At 56.7% G+C, this 19,625-nt stretch overlaps 1 protein-coding gene across 3 annotated transcripts in view; it reads right to left on the bottom strand.

The window, feature by feature from the left end:
• Positions 1 to 4,955: 4,955 nt before the first annotated feature.
• TPO (thyroid peroxidase) overlaps positions 4,956 to 19,625 on the bottom strand; it is a 29,912-nt gene continuing 15,242 nt past the window's right edge. Inside the window, exons 5-14 of one of the 3 annotated variants that reach the window (XM_060117302.1) lie at positions 18,752 to 18,881; positions 17,067 to 17,273; positions 15,450 to 15,965; positions 14,291 to 14,543; positions 13,572 to 13,742; positions 11,998 to 12,235; positions 11,258 to 11,466; positions 10,498 to 10,668; positions 5,734 to 5,865; positions 4,956 to 5,059 (exon numbers count right to left, since the gene is read on the bottom strand). In XM_060117302.1, the coding sequence (XP_059973285.1) occupies positions 4,956 to 5,059; positions 5,734 to 5,865; positions 10,498 to 10,668; positions 11,258 to 11,466; positions 11,998 to 12,235; positions 13,572 to 13,742; positions 14,291 to 14,543; positions 15,450 to 15,965; positions 17,067 to 17,273; positions 18,752 to 18,881 (2,131 nt within the window). The remainder of the gene's footprint in view (positions 5,060 to 5,733; positions 5,866 to 10,497; positions 10,669 to 11,257; positions 11,467 to 11,997; positions 12,236 to 13,571; positions 13,743 to 14,290; positions 14,544 to 15,449; positions 15,966 to 17,066; positions 17,274 to 18,751; positions 18,882 to 19,625) is intronic. The other 2 variants (XM_060117303.1, XM_060117304.1) reach the window with 2 other exon arrangements.

The following is a 19,625-nucleotide window of genomic DNA, read 5'->3' as shown; positions in this document are numbered from 1 at the left end:
CCAGCCGGGAAGTTCCTTCTCCCTCTCCCTCCAAGATGGGCAGCGAGGATTCAGGGTCGGCATGTGTCCTGTGGACACACACTGCTGTCATCGCTTACAAGAACCAGAGGGAGCCCCAAGCCACGTGACCTCAGAGGGTCACCAGCTCGCTCCCCACAAAGACAAAGAAGTGCCTGTAAGATTCAAGGAAACACCTCGCTTTAGAAAACAAAACTGAAAATTCCATGGAGCACAGCTGGAGGTAGACGCTTACCCCCTGCTGGGGTATTTGCTGAGACAGCCTCGTAGAATTCGTCACCTCCCCAGGAGCAAACGATGGAGATGACAGCGAAGGTCATAGCGTGAAAGTGGCTTCGATCTGACTGTTTCTAAGACACAATCTAATACTGAGATATAGGGGACTTTTAAATACGTGTCCCAGGATATAAGGACAACTAACGTGGTGCAGGCCATCGACCTTCACCTCTGCAGGGGCTCTGAGGGAGGGGACGGTAGGGGTAAAGAGACTGGGAGTTGAAGAAACCAGGTCTCATGTCGGGGAGCCCGGCCTCGGGAACCGGAGTCCTGTGAGGGCACAGCAGGGAAGGAGCACAGGGGACTGAGACGACACCCCACAGGGTACGGGACCCCGAGTCACGCACCTGGACCTGCTCTGGACAGCGGGATGAGATACTTGTGCTGAAACCGCCTCCCCGCAGCCCCTCAAGGCAAGAGGCGTAACTCTATGTTTTTCTTAAAGAGAAACTGACAAATAACAAAACAATTAACAGCAACAAAAGCAACAGGACTCTGCATTCCAGATTCAGCTGTCTGATCTGCAGCCACTCTTATGTCAGTGAAAAATGTATGTATTGTTTCGCCGGCTCCGGGCTCTGGGCGGTAGAGTAGGTAAGGCCGACCTCCCCGTGGGTCTGTCCCAAGCAGGTCATCCCGTCATAAAGAGAAGGGGAGGTGTGGGAGGACACGCACTGACCCGCGGTGTGGACGGAAGGTTGGCCTCGGGCAGAGGAGAAGCCACACCGCCTGGGGGACCATCACCTCTCAAGGATAAGTGGGAAATAATGCAAATTCACCCTCTTTCCCCAAGTTGCAATCATACTTCCGGTAGAAATAAACAGTGCAAAATGCAGCTGCCAGCTACCAAAGGCACAGGATAATGGTAGCCTAAACAAAGAAAAACTGAAAACTTACACCTCAGATGCTGAAATTGACAGCCAAAACTTACACTTGGGACAAAGGATAAAACAAGAGCCCATGGGAGGAACTGACATGTACACCTCACAGTTTCCACTGACTAATAACCGATAGATAAACACAGTCTGGATGAAATTTAGACGGAAAGGGTTGACCCGAGAAATTCAGACCCGCAGAAGTAACTGTGCAGAGGAAGCCCTCCTGGGCTGGAGACCAATGAGCGAAATGGATGTGGACCATGAATCAAGTTTTTAGTGTAAAAGTTGCACAGAAAAGGATTTATCTTGGTGAATATAATTTCAGTGAGACAAACAATGCCAAACTGGGGTGTATTTTAATTGCGTAAAGAAAGCTGATTGAGGAATTGATTTAATGGGGTTAACTCTGGATCAGAGTCTTTCAGTGAAAACACATCAATGTTGGTATATTTCTGATTGAAATATTTATGTTAATAGTTGTTGCTCCAAAACATACAGCCTTAGACCCAAAACAGTAGGGGAGGTATAAATGGGGGGGGGGGTGAGAGAATCAACATGGAATGGAGGTCAAGGCCCATGGAGCACCTGACAGGTGTCCACCATTCTGCCTCCCTCTGTCTCTGTCTCTCTGTATATGTCTCTCTATCTCTTTCTGTCTCTCTCTGTCTCTGTGTCTCTGTCAGTCTCTCTGTCTCTCTCTGTATGTCTGTCTCTCTGTGTTTCTGTGTCTCTCTATTTGTCTCTGTCTCTGTCTCTCTACCTCTGTGTCTCTCTGTTTGTCTTTGTCTCTCCCGTCAGTCCCCCACTGGCATCCTTGTGGCTGGAATGATCAGGTTTGGAATCCTCGGGGCAGCAGCGTGCAGACACCCAGGTGGCCTGTAGGTTTAGTTTCCTTCCTTCAGGCTCTGAGGACGCAGTGTTTGCAGGGAGCTGCGGTGACTCAGAGGCTTGTGCAGAGACGCCCCCGTGTAGCCCCACCCCTCCCCCTCCCTGCCATCGGCCTCCCCTCCCCCCGCAGGGTTCACAAGTCATTCAGGTAAGTGGTACTTTGCAAACCAAAGTGGTGTCCGGGCGTATTTTTCAGGCTCCAGAGTCTACAATCAAGGGTGGCAGATGTTTCCCTCCCAAACTTCCTCAGATAGGTGTTCATTTAATCTGTGGCTATAATCTTAAAGAAAACAGCTATTTTTCTTGAGTGTGTGGGTTAGAGGCATAACTTTTTCATAATAATAAGGCGATTGATGTTTAATAGAGATGTCTACAAATACAAAATTGCATCCGAATACTAAGTTACGGTAATATCAGCTTTTCACAACGGGAGCATTTAGTAGATATGATTATAGAACCCAGCTGGTTTGGGGGTGTTCGCCTACGACCCATCTCATTTTTATTGTTTAATTGATGTCATGGTTACCTAAGTTTTTTTTTTTTTTTTTTTTTTTTTTTTTTTGTGGTACGCAGGCCTCTCACTGTTGTGGCCTCTCCCGCTGCGGAGCACAGGCTCCGGATGCGCAGGCTCAGCGGCCATGGCTCACAGGTCCAGCCGCTCCGCGGCATGTGGGATCCTCCCGGACCGGGGCACGAACCCGTGTCCCCTGCATCAGCAGGCGGACTCTCAACAATTGCACCACCAGGGAAGCCCTACCTAAGGGTTTTAATTATTGATAATATCTAAGCTTTTAAGGCCAAGTGATTCTGAAAACATGGGGGATATTTTCTGACCCCACCCTCATCTGAAACTCCAGACGCCGTTTGCAGTCACCGTAAGTCATCTTCTCCCAGTGCAGGGCAGCAGCGGGGCCTTGAGGACAAGGCAGCTGTAAAATACTCAGTGATTAGTCAAAATAACAGTCCTGAGGATGAATCACCCGGAGCCAAAGTCGACCTTGAGGACCAGAGGAGGCCCGCTGGGCGGCCAGGAGCGCAGTCCTCAGTCCCAGGCCACCTCAGGCAGCTGTCTCGGGGTCTGGGGGGTGCTGGGACTGGACCGTGTGGACAGTGAGCATCTGCTCACTCACAGCTGGGGGTCTAGATGTGAGACGCAGGTGTGGGCAGGGCTGGTTCCTCTGAGGCCGTGAGGCCCCCCACTCCCTCCTGCTGCTTTGCTGACGAGCCTGCGTGAGCCTTGGCTCTAGGTGCGTCACGCAGATCTCTGTCTCCATGCTCATTGGCCTGTCCCCGTGCATCTGTGTCCCAACTCCCCTTTTATAAGGACACCAGTCCTGCTGAGTTAGGACCCACCTGCTCCAGCACGATCTCATCTTAACCAATTTCATCTGCAATGACCCTGTTTCCAGATAAGGTCACATTCCAAGCTACTAGAGGTTACGACTTGAACACATGAGTTTTGGGGACACCATCAGCCCATAATGAGTACCCGCCATGGAAAGGAAGACTGAGACAGCGACTAAAATTACTCAGTGTATCTGACACGTGACTTGTGGCTGTTCTACAAGCTTGTAATTTGGAGAAATAATTTCTCTGTGGCATCTGACCTACGGCAGATATTAGCGCAGTTAGAAGCTGTGAGTCCATTAGCAAGTGTGTCACCTAAATGTCATTCACCTGGAGATCACAGCCTTGTGTCGTCTGAAGTCTGGGTGGCAGACAGCGTCCTGGAGTATGAAAGAAATGGACCTGGATTTACTACTGCATCTTGGCGGGGGGCAGAATAGGACCAGGGGGTTCACAGACACAGAGGTCCCCCTTCCAGGTTCTCGGAATAAACGAAAAGGCCGTGACCCTCAATTACTGATGAGACTCAATTATTGACCACAAGCCGTGATGTCAGTCCTGAGACCTGATCGCTGAGGTCCAGGGTTCCGAGTATTTAGAAACCCATTTCCTGTAAGACGAGCAACTCCACGGGGGAACGTTCCCTTTGGGGTCCAGCAGCTGGCGGTTCTGAATGTGCCAAGGAGTCTCTAGAAACGACAGGAGGTGTGAAGCATTGAGCTCACCAGGAAAATGGGACGTGAACCAAAGGCCATCCGGGAGCAGAGGGTCAGGGTGTCGTGAGGATGGACGCGGGGCCGGCGCTGCGCCCGCGTCACAGAACCAGGGATTCTGCAGCTGGGCGGAGGGGAAGCGGCCCGAGGGAGTCCGGAAGGTCAGCCCAGCTCAGAGGCCAGAGAGGCCGGGGCCTGGGTCTGCTGCTGACCCACAGAGGCTTCCACGTGGTCTCTAGTAACTGCACACTAGAAAAGCGAGCAGCGCTGGGTCTGATTCCTAAGACCTGGCAGAGGAGAAGCAGCAGCGAAGGGTGGGGACGGAGGGAAGTCCCCCAGAGGAAGCCCTGGCTCGGCTCTCACCCCCAGAAACACGCAGATCCGGCCACCAAAGGCCTCAACAGCTGTGCCATTTTTAACATAAAAGTTCTCCTTTCAATTTCCCGATTTCCCCAGAGTTTGCCCTTGAGGGAGGGGAGAGAAATGAAGAATACGGTTTTGATCCAGGGATGACCTTTTTTTCTCTGAGAAACCTTTGTAAGAACCTTTACTCCTAACGAAAGAGACTTTCAACACAATCCTTTAATGTGACCAGGAATCCAATACCCCCGAATCTCCACCCACAGATGTTCAATACCCTCTAATGTGTACGAACGGTCGCCGCACTTTCATTATTTGGAGCAGAATGAAAGAGCCAGAAAGGCCAACACTTTGAACGAAGCAGCTCTGGAGACAGATGCGTTTGGGCGCCGGCGCTCTCTACTCGTTTCAGAAAAATAAAGGGGCAGCATCTCCAGCCGGGCCCATAGGAGCGGAAGTTGCTGCAAGCGGGGACTTACCACCTGCAAACCACCATCCAGGTGAGGCCTGCCAGGCCACAGACGAGCACGGCGCCCAGCACGATGGAGACCACGGACGCCCGCGGGAGCCTCCCAGAGTCTGGAGCAAGGACAGAGCCAGCGGTGAGCCTGGCCGGCTGAGGGCAGCGGCCAGTGCGCCCTCCCAAACCCCAGCCCAACCCCCAGCCGCCGCCCGAGCACCCCTGACCCTGGGAAAGCACGTTCCTCCGGGTAAGTTTCCCTCCACGGACCTCCTTGCGCTGCCCCGTGGGCTGTCCATCCCCTGCTGTCTTTGCTGTACTCGGAGTTGAGCTCTGCTCTGTACTGAGCTCTCCTTTTCCTACTGCAGGAGCTTTAATAAAATGTCTTGCCATTTTAACAGGTCCCGGTGCATAATTTTTCTTCTACAGGAGCTGGAAGCCAAGTGATGATTCCTAGATTTGCAGCTGAGTGGCTGTGTGACCCTGAGCAAGCCACTTATCCTCTCTGTTCTGCACATGGGGATCAAACTTCGTGCTTCCCTCCCGGAGATAATTCACGGGGGCGTGAAACTAGCTGAGGGTCTGGCGCGAGCCCGCCCCGCCCAGGGTTTCACCGCGGTCCTGTGTCTGAGACACGATCTCGCCTCGGGTGCGACCCGGCTGGCTCCCTGCTCCCACCCAGCGTCAGCGGCCGTGGCAGCGTGGACACACGTGGCCGGAGGACGACCCTTCAGTCATCCCTGACTGGATGTCGACCCCCCCCCAGCCTGGATGCCCAGGGCCGTGGTCTCACCCACGCAGGTCCTGCCGTCCTCGCCGAGCACGTAGGGGTCGGTGCACTCGCACTGGAAGCCGCCCTTGGTGTTCTTGCACCGGGCGGACGCGTGGCACGGGGGTTCCGTCACGTCTTCACACTCGTTGATGTCTGCACACAGGACGTGAGGTCAGGGCCAGCCTCCTGCTTCCCTTCCCCACGAGGCCGGCCCTGCCCCAGCTCTGTCCCGTGTCCAGGAGGCAGAGGGACGTCACCCCACGTCGGGGCCGCGTCTCCTGGATCGAGAACATCCCCTGAGGTCCCGCGGGCGTCTCCCTCCCGCCCCACTTCTGCTCACAGCGGCCCTGCGGCCCCTCAGGAGTCAGCCCGGCCCGTGGCCACCCTCTGACCCGCTGGCCTGGCTGCTTCTCCTGGCCCATCCACAGTGGCGTCCTCGGACCCGCAAACCCTCTGATGCTGGTGCCGATCCACTCAGTTCTGTTCAGTTCAAATTCTGCCAGGGGCTGTGAGGGCCCGAGTGTGAGGCAGGTCCCCGGAGGCTCAGGCCACACAGGCCGGTGGGCCTCGCTCAGACGCGGGCACGTGGCCCCCTGGAGGCCGCTGGCGCTTTCCACACTGAGTAGGGCTCCACCCCGGGTGGGAAGGAGGCGGCGGAGGGCAGGGGGCAGCGAGTCCGCCCACCCCAAGCGGACAGCTTCCAGCCACACAGCCGGCTCTGGGCCTCCACCCACCACTGGGTGAACACCGGCCGTGCCGCCGGGAGCCAGGACCTGACACCCAGGCCCGCAGAGCGGGTGGATGTGGTGAGTCCCCCTGGACGGGGAGCGTGTGCAGCCCTCGCGGTCTCCTGTCGGAATCCACAACCACGACTGGACCCCAGGTCCGTTTCCAAATAACACGCTACCTTTTCTGGCCAATTTCAGGAAGGAAGCAGCAGAATGTCAAAAGAAGAACTATGTCCTGCATCCATGCTGTCCAACCACATCACATTAGCAAACGTCACAAGCGTGTGTCCTCGTAGGTGGCCCTTGTTCTGAGGGTATGAAGTGAATGTGGGCTCAGCCTCTGCCGCCGGTGGAGCACCTCACTCCATCCTGGACACTGGACTGCAGACAGGGTGCTTAAAACAAAGCAGGTCCCTTCTCTCCCGGTTCTGGAGGCCTGAAGTCCAGACGCGGCCCTGAGCTCACTCGGAGGGGAGCATCACTCCCGGTCTCTCCCGGCTCCTGGGGCTGCTGGCCATCTCGGCTTCCTCGGCCTGGCTGCACCTCTCCCATCCTCCGTCCTCACGTGGCCGTCTTCCCTCTGTGCCTGTCCTCCTCCTAGAGGGACACCAGTCCTACTGGACCAGGGCCCACCTTGAAGGCCTCATTTGAATTTGATTGCACCTGCAAAGACCCTACTCCTAATAAGGCCACACCTGAGGTCCTGAGGTTTAGGACTTCAACATGCCTTTCTGGGGGACAGAATTCAACCCCTTTCACTCAGAAGCCAGAGCGGGGACTGTAGGGTCTGGTCTCCTGGTCCGGGGAGTCCACCCAGAATGTGTGGCAGCCCCACACGGGTGGTGAGGACCGTCTCAAGCCTGTGTGTCCCCAGATCCCCACGTCAGTCTGCACCATGGCCGTGGTTGCTCCTACCGGGACAGGTTACCTGCCAAGGAGAGCTGAAGACCACACCCCCGGGCCCACCTACAAACATCTACACGATGTTCCACTTCCCGAAGCACAGCGGTGCCGACGGCAAACCGCACTCTCCCTGTTGGTGCAGAAACATTTATTTGTGTTCACTTATTACAGAACCTCTCGGCAATAACTGGAGCGAAAAGCCACGGACACATTGCTTTTTATCCGTTCTGAGTTCACGACTTTAAAGCCCTTGAAAGAGACTCATTACACTCATTTGCTTTTTTTTTGCGGCACGCGGGCCTCCCACTGTTGTGGCCTCTCCCGTTGCAGAGCACAGGCTCCAGACGCGCAAGCTCAGCGGCCATGGCTCACGGGCCCAGCCGCTCTGCGGCATGTGGGATCTTCCCGGACCGGGGCACGAACCTGCGTCCCCTGCATCGGCAGGCGGACTCTCAACCACTGCGCCACCAGGGAAGCCCCTGCTAATTTTTTTTTTTAATGTGATGATTTTGGGGGCTAGGCGGGATTTGAGCAGACAAGAGGGAATGAGTCTCCTTAGATTCTGTGGGTTAGATGTTCAGTTAAGCTGTTGCTGCCCTTTCTGCAGCCATGGACGTGCAGGTTAGCGATTCTGCTGAGGACGGGCGGCAGCCCTTCCGTCACATCAATTCACAGTGGAACTAAAATTCCCTACCTGCTACATTCCAGAGTCATTTTTTTCTTGCAATTTTTGGCTTAGAAACTTCTAGTAGAGGCATAGATCAGGCGAAAAACATCTGTGTAAAGGAGCGAGTGCATTTGTACCGGGGGTGGCCCTCATCCTGCTTCCTGTCACATACTTACGTTAAAGGTATTCTGCCTTAATTATCGATGTGTTTAGACAAAGACACAGGGTTGTATAAACAGAGTCAGTACCCTCCTCCCTGGTCCTATCTCGCTGTGCCCACGTGACCGAGCTTGAGGAGCTCCTGTCTCCATGGGACACTTATCGATGTCGAAATAAATAGGACCCACTGCTTGTTGAAAAGTGGGTTCTCACTATCCACACAGCTCTGTAACTCACGTTTTTACTTAGTGATGTACTGACATGCTTTCAGGGAGCGGTTAGCTGTTAGTATGAAAAATTACGTTAGAAAAAGACAGGAGGTGGGGGGATGACTGGGAGGTGGGGGGATGCTGGGAATAGAAGAGCGATGCTGGCATCGTTCGGAGCATCGTGGGGCGCAGGAGGCCTCCCTGGGGGAGACAGTCTGAGCTGGGCGTCGGAGCGTATCCAGGGGCAGCGGGTGAGCCCGAGGCACTGACCCTCCTTTACTCTCCGGTTCTAAGCTTTTCTCCTTTTTGATTTGTACCTTGTGGACCCCTATGAATAGAGCTTCGGGGTCATAAATAGCTAAAACACATAGCCAGCATGATGCAGCATAAAAGGTCCAGGGGTTTATTCAGTAAAGATGGAAGGCACACACGTGACGTTTATGCCTGGAGCATGCAGGGCACTCAGCCCCCCGGGGCTCATGTCCTTGCCCTGCCGACACCAGGACCCCAGCCCTGGGTAATAGGGATGTTTCCATTTTGCACCAGCACTAAGTGGAAACAGCACTAAGACTTCCAGATTTGTTCTACTTTTGCTCCTGTGGGACCTTCTACAGAACATAAATATTGGGAGCAATAAAAGAGGAGGTCAGTGGACACAACAGGCGCATCCAGACGCCACCGCGTCCCAGGACGTTCGGGCTCCTGTCACGGGAGGCTCCTGGAACGTGACTCTCTGCGCGGCCTTGCCCGGCCCCCTCTCCTCCAGGTCCACCGTCGTTCACGCCCAAACCCCAAGGAGACGTGTGAGGTGCCCGCCTCAGCTCCAGCCCACGTCCTCCTGGTGCAGACCTGGGTGTGTGGAGGCTGCCCTAGCCGTTTAACCAGGGCTCTCCAGCCCAGCGTGCTAGTTCTGGCCGTAAATTCCCTCAAACCCTCAGTTTCCAACCTTCTGCTTCCGATGAGCTCCCTGTGCCACCCGCCCTCCTCCAAGTGGTGGCCTGGATGTCGCCCTGGAGCCCCTCCTTCTTTGCCTCCTGTCCTCCTCTCTCACCTGGAGGGAGCGGCCCAGACCTTCCTGGGCCTGGTGCCCCAGGCTGAGTCTTGAGCGTCCCTGGGGCTCCAGCCTCTTCCTGTGCTCTTCGGAGTCTAGAGGCGGGTATGGCCTCTGTAACTTTCCATGACACATTTTGGAGTCTCCAGAATTGAAGTGAAAATTTTGTTACTATGGTAAAACATACATAACATGAAATTTACCATCTTAATTATTTATCAGTGTGCCTTTTGGTCACATTAAGTACGATCACGTGGTCGTCAACGATGACCACCCTCCATCTCTGGAATTTTTTCATCTTCCCAAATCGAAACTGTAGAACTGAATACGTTGGGCCTTGTTTGCATTTCTTGTAAACCAGCTCGATTCTTGCATGAGTCCATCTCCTGCTCCTCTAGGGTCTTCCTCATGCAGCTTAGAGGGAAACGTGAGGGAGCTTCTCCCAGGGGACGAGGGAGGCTTCCTGCTTCTGCTTGCCCTGTCCCGGTTCCGGGTCCTCCCAGGTGTAGGCAGACTGGGGCCCAGAGCAGGGCGGAGGGGGAGGTCTCCCTGGAAACGGGCCGCCACAGGTTGGGGGCCTGCTCTACCGATGCCTCCTGTGGAAACACTCGTGTTTCATTGGAGCATTGGCGCTGTGAGCGCCTTCCTACAGGCCTCCCTGAAGTTCTAGCCTCTTCCTCCTCCTGTCCATCCCTGGTCACCCCGCGGGCGTGTCGTGAGGTGACCGTCTTGGTGCTTCATTCTCTAGAAAGACATCGACTTAGGAACATGGGCCACTGGGGAGGGGATACTTTATTTCCATGCAGAGAGTTCCTGGAAGATAATTATACTCGGAGACACCTTTGGTTGAATGACATTTATGTATGTTTTCATTTGGGGTCTCCCTTCAGTTTTTCTTTAAATTGAAAGATAGCTGCTATACGGTATTATATAAGTTACAGCTGTACAGTATAGTGATCCACAATTTTTAAGGTTATTTATTTTTAAAGGACATTTATTCTTAATTTGTATTTGGAAAATGCAGCCTCCAGGGTCAAGTCACGAAAAGACACCTGTTAAATGACTGACCTTTACAGACCGGAGGCTGGGAATCCCATCCTCGGCGGGTGCAGGCAATTTGCTCCGGCCCTTGGAGCTGGAATCCATGGCGACAGGAAAACACCAGCACACGTGTTCCAGACTCCTCACACAGCAGGAAGTCCCCGTCTTCCACTTTGTCCGGGAAGCCACAGGCATCCTCTGGGCCAGGTTGACAGGTACATACAATCAGTGCCGGACCCCTTTCTTTGCCCTCCTCTGGGGCTGCATCCCCCGATTGGCCTCCCAAGGGGCTCACGTCAGCAATCTCCTTCCCTCCAGGTGGGACACAGCACGGGCCCCTCTCAGCACTGACCCCCTGCGGCAAAGTCACGCCTCTAACCCTTCCCCAAGTATTGGCCGTGACCAGGCTTCCCCACCCACCCCGAGGAAACCGCTTTAACTGAGGGTGACCGTGGTCCTCGCTGCACAAGGCAGGCTGGATGTCAGCCCCTCTCCTCTTCTGACCACAGTGGAGCTCACCGTTGGCTGACCCTCCCGAGGCTGGGACCCGAGACACAGTTGCTCCGCTGGCAGGTGCAGGCCAGTGTGGTCCCCAGGACGGGCCGAGGGGGGCTTTGCCTCAGACCCGCGCCTTCCCCACTGAGGAGGTCGTGCCCGGGACCCAGCAGGGCGGGAGGCTCTTTCCTCCCCCCGAGAGGATTTGAAGCAGCTTCTCCCAGGAGCTGTGTGACCCCCAGGAGACCCCGTCCTTGACCCTGTAGGGGAGATGCTCCTGGTTCGCGGCTACCTGGAGGAGGAGCCTCCCTCCACGCGCCCAGGTTCATCCCCGGGATGATGTCACACGACTCGAACTCCTGGGGCCACGTCCCGACCCGGAAGGCATCGCGTGGCACGCGGGAGAGGCCGGTGTTGTCACAGATGACGCGGGACAGAGAGTGCCGGCCCAGCTCCTGCCTCTGGGCTTCCGTGAACACCGCCTGGTTCTCCCACCAGAACCTCCAGGAGGACACACGTGAGGACACGTGAGAGCCCAGTCCCTGACACGCCGACCACTCCTGCCCGCCCTCTGTGCCCACGCCACGCGGCACCGGAGGCCGGGCGCACCCAGGGGAGGAGGGAGGCCCAGGGGAGGAGGGAGGCCCGGACGGCGCCGGGAGGACCGTTCTTTCTGTTTAGGGACCCACCAACCCGCTCGGCTGCACTGACTGTCCCTGGGTGCAGAGCTGCCCCTACAACAAGAGGGACGAGGACAGAGCCCAGCCTGCAGGAGGGCTCTGCGCCTGCCCTGCAGGACGTGCCCTGAGGTCCCCTCCCCGCAGGCTCTCCTTGGCCCCATCGCCAGGGAAATTCAGCTTCTGGGAAACTGTCTCACTTTCCTCCCAAGAGGCTGCATCGCTGACAAAGCCCACAGCTGCTGACCTGAAGGCCACAGGGCACTCCTCTCCACCACATAAAGCCCTGCTTCCTGCGCGGGAACGCCATCGGCACCGAACACCCCCTGCGTCCCCGCCTGTCCCGGGCACCTACCGGTCACCGTCCCTCAGGTTCCTCATTTGCTTTCCGATGATGCAGGCAAACAGCGGGCCGGTCCGCGCCCCGGGGAGGACTCTCTCGGCTAAGCCCCCGAGCCACACGTCCATGTTAGCCGGGTGCCCGTACAGGTCCAGGATCTTGTCGGCCACGCTCCCGTTGCTCGTGGTGGCTCTCAGGTCGGCCCGGGTCTCCAGCCTGGACAAGCCGCAGAATTCCCGCCACTCATTGTAACCTGTGTGGGGAGAGGGCCGAGGCCGCCCTACTCGGGATCCGGACGTTCCCCATCCGCCCCGCCAGCTGTGGACCATCGAGACCTGGGGCTCTGGCCACAGGGTCCCCGCCTCAAATCCACCTTGCTGCCCCACGGCCTGCAGACCTCCCTGTCGGAATATTCCAGCACGGGCGGCAGGGCCTTATTGAGAGTTTGTTCACAAACCAGCCAGGCATCATGCTTGGGGACAAGGCTGAACCCTACACACCTGAGTGGGTCACACTTTTACCCACTTCTCGTCTCTGCTGAGCAGTGAAGCCAGCGCTCACCTGCCGTATCAACGTTCCCACAGGAGCGGCCAGAGCACAGGCACCAGCACCCCTCCTTCCACACAAGCACACACACACAGACACACACACGCACAGACACACACATGCACAAACACACAGACATACAGACACACACACGCACAGACACACAGACATACAGACACACAGACACAGAGACATACAGACACACATGCACACACACAGACATACACACACACGCACAGACACACAGACGTACAGACACACAGACATACAGACACACGCACAGACATACAGACACATACGCACACACAGACACACACAGACCACACACACACACACGCACAGGGAGAGCCACGGAAAGGACCATGTCTGTCTGACTCTGGGCTGCAGCTCCCTCCTGGTCTCTGCCGCTACCAGGACGCCCCCAGCCGTCGGCCGCTGGGGACTCAGCCTCCTCGTCCTCCTCGCTGCTGTCCACCCTGACTGCGCACCCGCCCCTCGGCCGTCTCTGGCTTGCCGGACCGCTGGTTACCCGTCCTCTCCCTCCGCGTCCCACTGCTCTCAGGGCCCGCCTCCTCCAGACCCTCCATCCCTCCTCAAGGCGATGGCGCGTGAACCCTCGCCTTACACGCCATCTGGGTCTGACCGGAAGCTCGCCAAGGGTCCCCGTCATTTCCTCTCTGGTTATGAGCTCTGTCGTCCGTGGTCCTTTTGGCAAGACTGGGTCTCGTTTTATGCCCGGGGCCTCAAACACAGCAGACCCCCGACAGAAGCACCGCATAAACGCGTGGACACAAGGAAATGTGTTAGGACTGGGCCAGTTCCCCACAGGGCGCTGAGGCACCGGGACACAGAACACTGCGGGTGGAGGGCTCGCGTTCAGACTAAACAGAACTAGAGGAAAGGATCCCCTATTTTCCAGTTAGAATGGGAGGGGCTACAGATGCTTTAAAAGCCATTTCTCAGACGTTGGCAGTAGGTCTGAGATACATTAGAACAGCAGCTAATCTGGCAGCTCCCGTAGGAAGGGAACGGGGAGGGCCCACCTGGCAGGCCGTGGTCCCGGCCCCTCTGCAAGTTGATGGATGCCAGGTCCAGGGTCCCCGAGTCCGACAGCACAAAGAGCCTCTCTGTCAGCTCCTCGTTCATCAGCTGGTCCTGCACCTGCAGCTTGGCTGGTGTCGCCAGCAGGCCCCTCATGATGGGGTCCACACCACCTGGAAACAGCACAGAGGAGCGATGTGCTTTCTCAGGTGAGTCTTGGGGAAACAGAACAAGGTCTCAGATCGTAAACTAGGCTGGTTCTGAACAAATGCCGCTCATAATCTCAGGAATTCACCTCCAGGGGTTCCCAAGTTTCCTGGGCCCTTAGGGTGCTGCCTCGTGGTGGATTCGCCCTGTTAGGGCCCCAACGGGCCGGACCGTGATGTGTGTCTGAAGGAAACCAGGATGGAGCCTCAGGGGTGGAGGTTTTGTGCTTGTTTTTCAGTAGCAGAAACGTCACAGTTGAAGGAGGTGTTTGCTGAGTCTAAAGCCTAGACCAGTGAACAAGCCCCAGCCTGGCTGAGGGAGCCCGGGGCCGCCCCTGGGAATTCTGGGGACTCAGAAACCCCAGAGAAAGCGTCTGATGAACAGGGTCACTTTTCAAACCTCTTTGGATGCATTTATTTTCTCCATGCCCGCTGGTGACCCGAGCACCTCCGGCCAGCGGGCAGGTGACTGCACACCTGGCTCCCCCTCCCAAGCATGGCCCAGGGATGCTCACCTTCTTCAAGGAGCCGCCAGGGCCGGAAAAAGGCATCTCGCAGCGGCAGGAGCCCCAGGCGCTCCCGGAAGCGGGCGTCCAGCCGCCGCACCAGCGGGTGGATTGTGGCGTGTCCAAAGCGGAAGGCGGCCGTGGAGAACACGTTGGACACCGTAGGGTCCACGGCGGGGTTGTAGCCCCTGTAGGGGCCCACGTGCTGCCCGAAGGCCTCGGGGCCCAGGATTTTGGGGATGTAATCCCGCAGGGTGATGATCTGTGGAGAAAGGAGAGTGGGTGGGAGGTGGGGCAGTGGAGCCCCTGGCTGGATGCGGGCTCACAGAGCGAGGCTGGGTTGGGGGGCTTCTTCCCGCACAAGCCTGGGGGTTGCTGCATCTCCAGAGCTGTCACCGGGGGTCATGCCACCAGGGGGCACAGGGAAGCAGGGGAGCAGGTACAGGAACACCACCTATTCCAAATAAGGTCCTGAGCTCTCGGCGTTTACGGGGTTGTGCAGGGCATGTCAGAGATGCCCCCAGACACCCCCCAGGCTATCAAGGGCCTGCTGTAGCGCCCAGATCAGAGACACATGACTAGCAACCACTGGTTTAAAACAGGCACTGTACCTTCATAACAGCCCTGTGAGACCAGTGGACTTAGTAAGGTTGTTTGATGGACGTAAGTAATTTTTCCAACTTCGCTCCATTATAATTGGCCAACTTGACACTCCACCCAGTATCCTCTGAGTCAAGACGAAAAATATCATAACAAAGCCTTACTTTAACTTGCTAATTTGCAAATCTCATACAGATTGTTTTTCTTTTCATTCTCTCCAAAATATCAAAATACCAAAATCACTGGTGGACACCCATCTGAAAGGGTCACCATGAGGACTACCTGAGTTAGAACCCTCAGAGCGCTTAGAAGGGTCTGGATACCCGGGGAAGGCCCGAGGAGCCGTGCCTGTTACTACTGCGGTCAGCCTCCTCGTGGAATAATCACCGCCAGCCCCTGAGCAGACGAGCAGCTCCCACGGGAGCGCCAGGGCCCCAGGGCTTCAGACGGGAGCGGGGTTAATCTCGACGCAGGGCGTCCACCCACAAGGCTCTGAGCACCCAGGCGGGGGGCCCGCCAGACCCCCGCACCCACCCTCGCGGGGCGCCCACGAGGCCCCTGCGCGCACCTGGTGCAGGGCGCCCACCACCTTGCGCGCCTCCTGGTAGGCCGTGTCCGCGCTCCAGTGCGCATTGAGGGCCTTGAGCGCGGCGGCCAGGCGGTTGTGCTCGCGCAGCCACAGCGTGTGCAGGGCCGCCAGGGCGGGGACCTCACTGGCGCGGCCGTCCCCGGCCAGGAAGCAGGGCGCCCGGGCCCCGGGGGCGCCGGGCCGGGCCGCGCAGGCCGGGGGCGCGGGCGGCGGCGCGAAGGGCAGGAAGGCGCGGCCGGCGTCCCGGTAGCGCGCGTTGACGAGCAGCAGCCCCTCGGCGCTGGTCCAGTTCCGCAGCCGCTGCTCCGCGGCCGGGGAGCTGCCGTACACGGTGGACGCGTCCAGGAACGAGGTCAGCGCGTTCATCTGCTGGCGCGGGTTCGCCCAGGACACGTTGCCGAGGAAGGCGCCTTGGGTCCCGGAGCCGCAGGTGGGTGACGAGCGGTAAAAGGGTAGACAGGCGGTGCCCGCGGCCGTCGAGGCGTTGGCCTGGAGCTGCGGGAAGGGCGCGGCGGGTCAGCTCGGGCCCCCTCCTCAGAGACGCTAGGCGCTCCGGGCCGCCCACCTCCCTCCAGCACCGGCCTTCCTCTGCCAGCGCCCCAGGGGTCCCGTCCGCTCCTCCGCGGGCCGCCTCCTCCTCCCAGGGTCTGGGCGATAAGACTGGTCAGAATTCACTGATGCAGCCTTGTGGTGGCGCCCACTTCCCCCGGCCCCCCAGGTCTTCTTTTTGGTGTGTTCTGCCTCGTCTGGGGGGCCACCTCTGCGGACGCCAGGGGTACCCCGCCTGCTGGCTCTCCTTGGCCCACCAGGAAGCCCCTCCTCCTGCCTGTCCGGCCTTCCTAGCTCAGGGCACCACATGTGGAATCCTGGCTGCTCAGCCAACGTTTCTGGAATAAACGTGAGTGAGGACCCCAGCCCCAAGCAGTCTCTGTTCCTAGGTAGAAAATGCCCCTTGCCAGCCTCGGAGATATTTTCTTAGGAGAAGTAATTAAAAACCCTACCTGTATGTCTCTTACGTTGCAGGTCGGAGGGAAAACCAGAAAAATATTAACAGACAACAGTTCTGCAATCTCTGTCAAAAGTCCACGGCGCCTGCTCTGAATCTAGCGGTTGTATCCCCAGTGGTTTGTCTGTTAGGCATGCACGTGTGGCCAAGATTCAGGTCAGAGTGTGTCCTCTGCTTCGCTCTTTGTGACAGCGTAACAACAGCAGCAAAACTGGAGACAACTCCAGTGCTCATCAGTAAGGAAATTTGGTTAAATAGGTCATAACGCAAACACAGTGGGATAGGGAGGCTCATAACAACCCAGGCTCTGTCCATTTAATGAGACGGAGAGAAGTGTAAGAACTATTGCTAAGTGACCCATACTGGGTTCAGGATGTGCACATAGTAGGACGCAAAAAATGTAAGGTATAAGCACACACACACATGTAATGTTATACACATATATGTGCAGATAACTTCTGGCAGGAAACCCAGGAAATTCATAATGGCTGTTACCCCCCAGGGAAAGGACCAAAAGTGACTTGTGTCTGAGTTTTGAAGACGGCACCTGTTAGTTTCATAGTAAAAATGAGGAAGTTTAAAAATTCTACCTGTATGGGAAAACACGGGCTTCGGTTCTCACAGGTCCGCTGGCAGTCAGCCCCACCCCCGAAGGCAGCGTGGCTGGCGCTCTGTGGCGTGAAGGCCAGGTCGTGGTCAGTGTACTGTCCCCACGCCATCAGGAGGTCAGAGTACTGGCCGTCCTCCGTCACAGCCTCGTTGGAAACGTGGATGACCTGCCTGGTCACCTCCCGGACCTGGGTGGACAGACCAGCTGTCACGTGTGGGAGGCCGTCCTGTGGGGCCGGGGGAAGCAGACCCCTGGGGTGGGGTTAGCCCGGGGGCTCAGGGCTCTGCGCTCATTCACAGGACGCTGGCGCTCCTGGGGCAGGATGGGGTCCCTGGAGGCCCCCCGGCTCTCTTCCCCGACATGCACGGGTGGTGATTTAGGGCCGAGTCGTAGTTTCCTCACTTGTAAATAAACATAAAAATGCTGACCTCTGGGGACTGTCGTGGGGATTAAATTAAGTCACCTAGTGATTAGTGCTGTTTAGTGCTGGACCTAGAGGGCAGGGCCTGGGGCCCAGGAGCAGAGCCCTGAGCCCGGAGGGTTGTTCCCAGGCCTTGAGGCCGGGTGGCGTTTGCCTGGCCTGAGTCAGAATTGTTTGGGATCGGTGACTTCCTTTCTCCTTTCCATTTTTTTGTTTCTGAACCAGGACGTCTACAGCTCAGCTGTTATCCCGTGCCCGTCCCACCACTGCATTTTGGGGGCAGGCTTGCTTTCCGGTTTCATAGGCCCCAAAAGAGGGGAGTTTTGCCCCAGGAGGGGTCACACCCAGAGCTTCCCCATCCCTGATTCCGATTATTCAGAGGATGAGATTTGGGGTCTGAAAATGGCGAGATTTAGATCAGGTTTGGGATTTTAGTTGATGCTATAGTGGGCTGAGACTTTGGAGGGCCTTGGGATGGGGTAAATGCAGTTTGCGTGTGGAATGGATATGACCTCTGGGGTCAGAGGGTGGGACTGGTAGGCAGGGTAACGGCCCATGCAGATATCCATTCCCCCATCCCTGGAGCCTGTGAATACATCGCATGGCAAAGGGGACTTGGCAGACGTGGTCACTTTGAGGACCTCGAGATGTGGGTGAGCCTGGATTCCCAGGGGGTCTGATCTAACCACGTGGGTCCTTAGACTCTGAGACCTTCCTTGACTCAGGGGAGATGTAACTTCAGAGAAGAGGCTTGGGGAGGGCGGATAAGCTGAGGAATGTGGGTGGCTACCCACTGGTTTGTTTGCTGAAGCGAGCAGTCGAATTGGGGACAAATGATCCATTTTTGGACCCAAGTGATCAGTAGATTAGGTCTGAGTTTGTTCGGCAAATGATTTGCCTCTGGGAGTGTGTAGCAGTTATCATCTTTGCCACTTAAATGAGTGAATTAATCAATTATGTGTCTTTGAACGCGTCTAGTCTTATGCCTATTTGTAAAGAGTCGAAAGCTGGATGAAGCTTAACTCCGTGTTGTTCCAGTCACTGGCTGAGGGGCTCTGATCTCTCAGAGCCAAGTTCCCAAGCTATAAGGGGAGGAGCCCTTCTCCACCCCACAGGGGCCAGGAGGCCCGAGCAGGGGCCGGCCAACTCAGTGAGATCTCATCAAAGCCCGGCTCCCTCCAAGGGGAGGGGAGGTTTGCTCCGTTCTGGGAAACCAGTTCCAGCCCCGTTTCAGTGGCACTCACCGGGGGCAGGGGGAACCCGCTGTACAGGAAGTGTGGGTTCCAGCCTCTGGGTTCGCTGATGCCGTCTTCGTAGGCGGGGGGCAGCCACCTGGCCAGGGCTGTGTTGGCGGCTCCCCACCTAGGGTGGTCTCTGTGGAGACAGCGGGGCTCCGTGTTTGAGTCAAGGAGGGACGAAGCAGCAGGGCCGACGCAGTGAACTGTCCCCAGTGACACAGTGGAGCCGGCGTCCCTGGGGTGATTGTAGAGGGTGAAGCCCTCTGTCCAGTGGGGACCACACGCCCCCGTGGTGCTGAGACGCTTCCCGGGCTAAGGGCGCAGGTGGTCTCAAGGGAGCTGACTCCCAAAGCCCACATGCACGTGCCCTCCCTCCTCAGCACGTGAACCTGTGGCGTCCTGCCCGTCCATGTGTCTCCCACGTTCACTGCCCAGTTTCCCTGCTTGTCCTCTGGAGGCTGTGTGTCACTCGGGAGCTCGCCATGGGCACCTCCGTGGGGCTCCGGACAGAGTCACACCTGAAACCCTGCCGCGCTGAGCGAGCTCCCGTCAAAGCTCCTACGACCACCTGGGCAGGATGCCCTTTCCTGTCGCCAGTATTTACCTTTAGAACAAAGTTTCTGCTAGAAAGTGGAATCTTTGGAACTTGCTGAAATGTCCTAAATTCAGAAGTGAGATGGTTGTATTAGTACATTTGTTTGAATCAAAAATAAGTCAAGCTTTTTCTGAAAGTATCAACAAGTCTCACTTGGTTCACGGATTTAACAGTGAGCACGGACTCAGCCAATTAAGGTCAATGGGAATGTTTTCCATAAACAGACTGATCTGCAGTTTCATTCTATTGGTCAAAATGTATTTTGACAAAAATATAAAGTGCATG

Source organism: Mesoplodon densirostris, chromosome 14 (genome assembly GCF_025265405.1).
Source record: "Mesoplodon densirostris isolate mMesDen1 chromosome 14, mMesDen1 primary haplotype, whole genome shotgun sequence".
Lineage (NCBI taxonomy): Eukaryota > Metazoa > Chordata > Mammalia > Artiodactyla > Ziphiidae > Mesoplodon > Mesoplodon densirostris.
Note: the sequence above shows the minus strand (reverse complement) of the source record. Positions and strands in the feature narration are given on the sequence as shown.